The sequence below is a fragment of the Pyrus communis genome, chromosome 5 (genome assembly GCF_963583255.1).
Source record: "Pyrus communis chromosome 5, drPyrComm1.1, whole genome shotgun sequence".
Lineage (NCBI taxonomy): Eukaryota > Viridiplantae > Streptophyta > Magnoliopsida > Rosales > Rosaceae > Pyrus > Pyrus communis.
Genome location: NC_084807.1, coordinates 10,756,326 through 10,765,237, shown reverse-complemented (window position 1 = coordinate 10,765,237; position 8,912 = coordinate 10,756,326). Strand labels below are relative to the sequence as shown.

Sequence of the window (8,912 nt, the reverse complement as noted above, 5' to 3'; positions counted from 1 at the left end):
TATGCTCCTATCACTACATGTAAACCATTTAGATATTTTATGGTTTTGGTTGACGCTTTCATACATTTGTCACATGTGCTTTTGTTGTCCACAAGGAATGCTGCATTCTCTAAATTGTTGGCTCAGGTTATCAAGCTCAGGGCTCACCACCTTGATTATTCGATCAAATCTATTCGATTGGATAGTGCTGGATAATTCACATCTAAAACTTTTGATGGCTATTGCATGTTTGTTGGGGTTGAAGTTGAACATCCAATACCCCATATTCACATCCAGAACGGCCTAGCAGAGGCATTCATTAAATACTTACAAATGATTGCTCGATCGTTAGTTATACGTATTAAGCTCCCGATTGCTACTTGGGGCCATGCAATATTACACGCAGCCATGTTGGTCCGTCTGAGGCCTGTTGCGACCCAACCATATAACGCCATTCAGTTGGTTACCGGATACCAACATATTGCATCTATACATTTTTGGTTGTGCGGTCTATGTACCGATTTTGTCATCCTCACGTACAAAAATGAGGCCTCAAAGAAGGATGAGAATCTATGTCGGATATGATTCTCCTTCAATTATTTGTTACTTAGAACCTTTGACAGGCAATCTATTTACCGCTTGTTTTATAGATTGTCACTTCTATGAGATAGTATTCCCGTCGCGTTCCTGAAGAACGATGCGAATTATTGTGGACGACTCCCACTTTGTCTCATTTAGATCCCCATACCTTTTAGTCTGAAACTGAAGTACATCACATATTAGATCGCTAGAGCATAGCTCAAAGCATGCCAGATGCTTTCACCGATCTAGCACGCGTGACAAGATCACATATTCCAGATACGAATGCGCCTGCAAAGATGGATATACCAAATGTACAATGGACTTCCCTCTAGGAGGCACGGGATGCCAATCTTGGTGATCCATATACATTAGCGGCTCGCCAATCATCTGCCCATACACAAAAGCATGGTAGACCTATTGGTTTAAAGGATTCACACCCCTCGAAAGAGAAAACCCATGACACAAGCTTCTGAAGAGGTTACTGTGAATCCGACTGTTGCTTACTCATTTTATCTAACTCATGAGGAAATTTTAGATTACGGAAGCGTCCTTGAAGAGGTGAATCCTTATTCCGAGAATCATGAGATTTCGGTCTATTATGCTAGCTTAGATGATGGGTGGTGTAGAAATAAGATGATCGTCGACAATGCATTAAAATATGCAATAGCAACTGAGATCATGTTGAGCGATGACATTGAACCTCGTTCTGTTGATGAATGTCAACGTAGAATCGATTGGTCAAATTGGAAAAAAGCAATCTAAGTCGAACTCAATTCGCTTGCAAAACGTAAGGTGTTTGGACCTGTAGCTCCTACTCCTCCACATGTGAAGCTCGTTAGCTACAAATGGGTTTTTGTTCGGAAGCGTAATGAGAAGAACGAAGTTGTGCATTACAAAGCTTGTCTTATTGCGCAAGGCTTCTCACAACACCCCCGGATTGACTATGACGAAACTTATTCACCCGTTATGGATGTGATTACATTTCGCTACCTTATCAGTTTGGTAGTTTCCGAAAAACTGAGTATGCAGCTGATGGACATAGTAATTGTGTATCTCTATGGGGATCTTGATACATAAATCTATATGAAAGTTCCTAAAGGACTTACATTGATTAGATCAAATATTTCCAAACCTCAAAACACGCTCTCAATTCGGCTGCGGTGTTCATTTTACGGTTTGAAGCAATCCGAAAGAATGTGGTATAATCATCTGAGTGAGTATTTGACTAGTCAGGGATATGTGAACAACGAACTATGCCCTTCTGTGTTAATTAAGAAGTCACATTCTAGTTTTTCAATAGTTGCGGTATATGTCGATGACATGAACCTTATCGGAACTCCTGAAGAGCTCGTGAGAACTGTCGCACACCTGAAGTTGGAATTTGAGATGAAAGCTCTAAGAAAGATTCGATATTGTCTCGGTCTTGAGATAAAGCACCGTTCAGATGAAATCTTAGTACACCAAACAAAATACACCCATAAGGTGTTGTGCCGCTTTAACGAGGATAAAGCGAAACCTTCGAGTACTCTTATGGTCGTTTGATCGATAGATACAAAACGAGATCCCTTCTGTTCGAAGGAGGATGATGAAGAGATTTTGGAGCCTGAAGTTCTTTATCTAAGTACGATAGGCGCTTTATTGTACTTAGCTCAATGAATTAGACTTGACATCTCCTTTCCTGTTAATTTTTTGGCAAGATACATTAATGCACCAACACGCACACATGGACTGGCATGAAAGACATCTTCGATTACCTTAATTGTACTATGGATTTGGGCTTGTTCTATGCCTATGGATCCTCGAGTGATGCCACACCCCTTACTTCTTAAGTCGATTCTCACCTTGTTACTTATGCCGATGTAAGATACTTCTCTAATCCGCACAAGGCACGTTCTCAAATGGGTTATGTCTTTACCGTTGGAAGCACCGCAATCTCTTGGAGGTCAACTAAACATCCCTTAGTTGCCACTTCGTCTAACCATGTTGAAATTTACATGAAGCAACTCGGGAATGCTTTTGGTTAAGAAGAGTTGTGGGCCATATTTGAAGCTCTTGCGATCTTTACCCCGGCGGTAGATGTTCCAACGACGATCTTTGAAGGCAATGCATCATGCATCGAACATCTAAAGAAGGGTTACATCAAAGGATACAACACCAAGCACATTGCGTTGAATTTCTTCTTCTCACCAACAACATAAGTATCAGAAGATTGAAGTCACGCAAATCCGTTCACAAGACAATCTGGCCGACCTCTTCACCAAATCACTACCGAAGCGACATTTCAAAAGCTTGTTCAAGGAATTGATATGTGTAAACTTTCTAAGTTGTAACACTGCTATTTCTCTTTGAAATTGTGTCAAACTCAAGGTGAGTATCTTGAAGATACTTGCTTGATCTTAATGTACTCTTTTTCGCTACGATTAGGAGCATTTTTCCCACTGGGTTTTTGCTACCTAACTAGGTTTTAACGAGGCACCCACCTTGGGCTGGTTATATCCCTAATGACGTCCCATAGACATTTCTTTTGACTTTTGCATTTCTCACGCATTTTTCCTTACACTATGGATTTTGTCCTTACTTGGTTTTTGGCCATAGCCTTAGGGTTTTTTTAGTGAGACTTACTACTTTGTGCAAGTTCTTACCTTATTAAGAATAAGCGTTGTTCCCAAAATCAGTGCCGACGAGTCGACTTCCTCAACTTCTACATGATACTGAATCTACCTTGAGTATTTACACACTCAAGGGAAAGTGTTGTGAACTTTTCTAGTTTAAGTGTGATTGTGTAAATCCTAAATTAGATTTGATTCTAATTATTCTTTCCTATATGGATTTTTATTCCTTAGGGATGAAGGATTTCTTCTCTTCTTTTACTACTATAAATAAAGGCACTACGTAGAGGGATAACAGATCCTTAACACACAATTCCCCTACGATTCTACCAATGTATTAAAAGCGTGAGGTGTGAGCGAGGCATCCAAGGGATAGCCCGGCCTAGGCGTGAGGCTTCCCCTAAATTTTTTTAATATATATGCTGAGTGTACACACATATATTATGTTAAAAAAAAGATTATTAATCAATAATCACCCTGAGTACACACATATATTATAAATATATATACACGCATATATATATATATATACATATATTATATTACACACACACACATATAATAGAGGATGAAAAGCACAATGGGCACGCATATAACAATGCACACAAACAACACACACATCCATTATATAAAAAAAATAAAAAATTAGGGAAAAAAGGCAGAGAGACGATAATGCAAGGAAGAGGTATGAGATAGTTAAAACATACCCAAAATTTGGGTTTGGGAGTAGAAAAAAAAAAAAAAAAAAGCCCCTGAGGTGCACCTAGGCGGCTTCGGCGACGCCTTCCACCCACTCCCTCAAAACAGAGGCGACAACCCTCACGCCCAGCCTCTGAGGACGCCTAGGCACACCCTAAGGTGGGCCTTTTAAAATATTGGATTCTACAAACACATCTCTCCTCTCTCTACCCTTGTCGCTGACCCTCTTTTTCTTGTTAGATAAAATAGGCTACAACATAAACATGTTTTTTTAAGTGTTTTTTTTTTTTTTTCAATATTCACTTGCATGTTTTTTTAATCATTTTAAAAACACTTCCAAATATACTCTTAAATAAACCATACAAAGAATTAATTTAGTATGAAACTCGTTATATGCAAAAGTCGATCAGTCAAAATAAAAACTTTACATTAAGTAGTGGGTTCAAAACGTAATTTAGGTAATTAGAACCACGTGGGCCTTGCTCGTTAGTCCTAGTCCCCCCACTAACCAAAACGACACCGTCTACTTGATTTATTTCTTGAAGCAAACGACACCGAGAGATCTGAACGAAGAAAAGCGAAGTGTTGTACCCAGAGAGCTCATCCTCCACTTAGCTCCAAGCCCTAATCTTGCTCTGTCTGTCCTCTCTCAATCTCACTCTCTCTCTCAACCAGACCGATCACCATGACCAAGCAGCACGCTAACTGGTCCCCCTACGACAACAATGGCGGGTATGTATTCTCTCCTTCCCTACGACAACTGTTGTCATCGTTTTTCCGCTTATTTGCTTTTTGGGGAATTTTAGTGTTTTCGTGCTGATTGCAGATCCTGCGTTGCGATCGCCGGAGCCAACTACTGTGTGATTGCTGCCGATACTCGGATGTCGACTGGTTACAGTATTCTCACCCGCGACTACTCCAAAATCTGCAAATTGTACGCTACGCCTTTATACAAATTTCTTTCGTATTTTTTTTTCTCTTAAATGTTTATATTTATGCACTTGATTTCGGACAGTCGAAAGTCTTAGACTTTTGAAAGCAGGCTTCTGCTGCGTATAATTTTATCTGATTTTACTGCTTTTTAGGATTTTTTGTTGGCGTTTTTGGGGTTTTATCTGATTTTATTTTGCTTATGGTTAGGTTTAATTTTGATTACAACTTGGGTTTGTGTTTTTTATGTTTCTGTACATAGTTAGGGGGGCATTTTTACTCACCGTTACTATTGTATTGACTAGTGACTACTGTTGATATGTATGAGTTTTGAGATTTGTGTAGGGCATAGGGTAAGTCACATTCATCCAACCGTAGTTAATACGATGGTAATGCTTACCACTTAAGAGTTTAGTGGTAGCAAAAATTATCTCTTTAGTTAGCTCATAGCCTTGGAAGTGTGGCCATTATAACAGTGTGTTTGTTGAAAGTTCAAAATGCTTGCAGTTTTACTGCTAATCAGTTTTGTGATAGCTTCTGTTCTTATGCTTGACCCACTTCCTGAAATATGTAAAAAGTGTGGCAGATGATAAAATATCTGAGATAATAAGCACCAAAAAGGTCTTATTGAAGGATAAAAAAAAACATGAAATTATGCTGAAAAGAAATTGATTTATGAAGTGAAGCTTCTATATTCAACCCGATATGAGGAAAAGAATCCTAGGTCAAGGCAGTAGCTCAGTACGGGCCCATGTTCTTAGTGCTTAGTGAAGCATGAAAGTACGAAATTAAGGTGAAAACAAATGAGGATGAAATGAAGATTCTAGGATTGAGTGCCTAGCCTATTGTCAGGCCAGATTTTCAAGAACCCTGGTCTAAAGGGAAGATTCCCTTTCCTAGTTTTTATGACAAAACTTCCAGATATACCAGAAAAATTCTCAGTTATAAGGTGTGGGAGCTCACTGAGGGAAGCAAAGGTGAAGATAGAAGAGCAGGAGAGTGGCTATCATATGAAGATAGAAGAGTAAATTAGCTCTTAGTAGTCATCTTGCCGTAATGTCAATACTCATTTATGTAGATTGAAATGTGGTTTCTGTTCACATTTACTAGATGATGCGTAAAGTCTTATTGTTTTGTCTTTTAAACTTGCAGAGCGGACAAAGCTGTATTGGCATCTTCGGGTTTCCAAGCTGATGTGAAAGCTTTGCAAAAGCATTTGGCAGCTAAGCACTTGGTGAGGCTTCAAAATCTTATTGCAATACCTTGTTTTTCCTGGACTCTTTTTGGTTGAAACAGATGGTGTTGGATGTTTTTGACCATGTGTAGGCTATATCTATTTATGTGGGCATGAAATAAACATTGAGTTATGTCAAGAACTGATGATACATCCTTTGTTTCCTTGTTTCCCAGACTTATCAGCATCAACATAACAAACAAATGAGCTGCCCTGCAATGGCTCAATTGCTTTCCAACACCCTTTACTACAAGCGTTTCTTCCCCTACTACGCTTTTAATGTTTTGGGTGGTTTAGATAGCGAAGGTAAATATTAGAGTCTAAAACCTTTGGCTGCTAGTTGAGACTTTTCTGGCTAACAATGCATTTTCGTTAATAATTTGCAGGTAAGGGTTGTGTCTTCACATACGATGCTGTTGGTTCCTACGAGAGGGTTGGGTATAGCTCCCAAGGTTCTGGTTCTACACTTATCATTCCTTTCCTGGACAACCAATTGAAGTCTCCTAGCCCACTCCTATTGCCTGCTCAGGTTTGTTGATTTTGATTACTAGTTTCCATCGTACTATTGGTTATTTGTTTGTTATTAATCTGTCCCACAAGTTATGACTCTGCATATTTGATTGTTATTAAACTGTTTAATAAATTGTAGAACAATTTATGACTGCAGGATGCTGTCACACCGCTGTCTGAAGCAGAAGCAATCGACTTGGTCAAAACTTGTTTTGCATCTGCAACCGAAAGAGATATTTACACTGTAGGTTTCCGGTCTTTTAAATATCCGTCCATTTTATATTAAGCTCATGGAACCAAGTATTTTACTGTGTCGTGGATGTCATACAGGGTGACAGCTTGGAGATTGTTGTCCTGAATGCGGATGGCACCCGGTACGAGTATATGGAGCTGAGGAAGGACTGATGCGTGCCCATAAGGAATTGGAAATTCATATGCTTCACTGTTTGTTGTATTTAGACACGAAGACTAGAATGTCTCTTTTTTGGGTGTTTAGAATATTTCTGTTTCAGTATTCAACAAAAATCGTGACGTGATTGCAGTTGCCTAATCTGAAAATTTCAGATTCCATGTTGATTTGTCTGCATTTCTGAGGGCTTCACCGTTGATCTATCTGCATGATCGTTGATCGAATGTTTGATTGTGTACGATCTTATTATATACTGGCATCGGGCTCTCGAAAGCTGTCCTTCGACGCCCATCCTTTCATCTCGAACCATTGCCTCAATTCCTGTCATAAAAGCCAGTTCAAATGAAGGTTGTTTTTGTGAATGCATAGGTAGAAGCAGCAATACTGAGATTGTTTGCAGTGCTCACCTTGATTCTCTCTCTTGAAGTTGAAATCGAAACTCCCCAACCGGGATGCGGATCGATACTCCACTATCGAGTCTTTTCCCGGCGCAATCCAAAACTCAGCACCATCCACAAGCTGCACGAACATTCGGATATCAATGTGCTACCATTTTGCAGTCTCACTCGTCTAATTCGGCAGTCTTCACCATCCCACATTGATATCAATCACTCGCATTCATGCTCACGTTTGTCTGGATGATTGGGTGATTGGTAGTCGTTAACGAATGCGAGTTCCATACTAAATCCCACATTAATCATTCACCCGCACACGCCAATAATGTTACGACACTCGTTTTTTCAATCATGGCATCGAGGGTTTTTGTTCTAAGTTCCGGGTTATGGGGTACACCTACCCCTACAATGGCACTTTTGGTATTCCACTAGAACATAGTCGTCTCTCTTGTCCATAATCCACGGGCGTGAACTTGTCCGGCTTGGTTGACTTAATCTGCAAAATGTGTTCTCAGAATTGAGTTTTGCTGATTTAAGCTGGCATCCTTGGCAAACATGTTTGAAGTGCTTTTACCACTTGGAGAAGTACCTCCAAAGCAGCTTCTCTGCTGATCGGCTTTTTCCTACCCCCATTCTAGTTCCTGTAATTGGTCAGACATTTGATACTATGATTTAGTAATATTTTTCTCCGTAAGTTAAAGGTCTCCTTCAAGGTATTTAGGCTTTTTACAACTGCACCCACTCATCAAACCCAAATAAATTACACACAAATTAATTTAAACTGCATGATCCAAAACTTCAACTGGGGAAATAGATAAGATTGAACTATGTAGCTCAAGTTGAAGATGGTTCCTCCTATCACTGTCAATTCTCTCTCTCTCTCTCTCTTAATTAGATGGTTCTTCAGCCCGACTTCTGGTTTGGACCGTGTGCATTGCTGTAGGCTTTTGTTAGGATTCAACCACCAAATCCTTATCTCAAAACCTGCAAGTAGCAACAACGGAGGAATGGCTACGGTGGAAGAGAAGCTGAGCATCAAGGATATTTTTTTGTAATAATATTTTTAATTCAAAATGACCGTTGGCCACACACTTAGCGTGAGCAAGCCTTTATACAACTCAAACAACCGTTAACTGCCAGGTGGCCTTCTTAACTAATTACTGAAAATAGTAACTAATTACTTAATTAACCCACTAATAATGATTAAGTAAATCACTAATACAAGTCATATCATTACCCCTCGCTTCAAAAACCACCTTGTCCTCAAGGTTAAAAGACAAAATCTGGAAACTTGACAGTGAAGTCATCATAATCCTCCCATGTAGAGTCATCTGGAGTAAGCCCTTCCCAGTGCACCAACACCTGCACTCCCGCAACATCTCCCTTCTTGTACATCCTGCGATGCAATACTTCCCTTGAAACCTTGATATGGGAGTAATCTAAAACTTGCTCAGGCAAAGTAGCAATGAGAATGATTTGTAAACCCAATTTCTTCTTCAAACAGCTGACATGAAAGACTGGATGGATCTTGGTGCCTGTTGGTAGTCGCAATTTGTATGCCACCT

The 8,912-nt window shown here is 39.7% G+C and overlaps 1 protein-coding gene across 1 annotated transcript; it reads left to right on the top strand.

The window, feature by feature from the left end:
• The first annotated feature begins 4,440 nt into the window (after positions 1-4,440).
• On the top strand, positions 4,441-7,122 carry LOC137733715 (proteasome subunit beta type-1-like). Its single transcript, XM_068472876.1, has 7 exons — positions 4,441-4,601; positions 4,696-4,803; positions 5,952-6,033; positions 6,210-6,339; positions 6,420-6,562; positions 6,701-6,787; positions 6,874-7,122. The coding sequence occupies exons 1-7, from the start codon at positions 4,555-4,557 to the stop codon at positions 6,946-6,948; spliced, it is 672 nt and encodes a 223-aa protein (XP_068328977.1). The 5' UTR covers positions 4,441-4,554; the 3' UTR covers positions 6,949-7,122.
• The last annotated feature ends 1,790 nt before the right edge of the window (positions 7,123-8,912 follow it).

Excerpts from the sequence above, each read along its gene's own strand:
- LOC137733715 (XM_068472876.1), top strand. The coding sequence starts at position 4,555 with ATGACCAAGCAGCACGCTAACTGGTCCCCCTACGACAACAATGGCGG. Across the intron at positions 4,602-4,695 it reads CCCTACGACAACAATGGCGG|ATCCTGCGTTGCGATCGCCG; the intron begins GTATGTATTCTC and ends TGCTGATTGCAG. Across the intron at positions 6,563-6,700 it reads CACTCCTATTGCCTGCTCAG|GATGCTGTCACACCGCTGTC; the intron begins GTTTGTTGATTT and ends TTATGACTGCAG.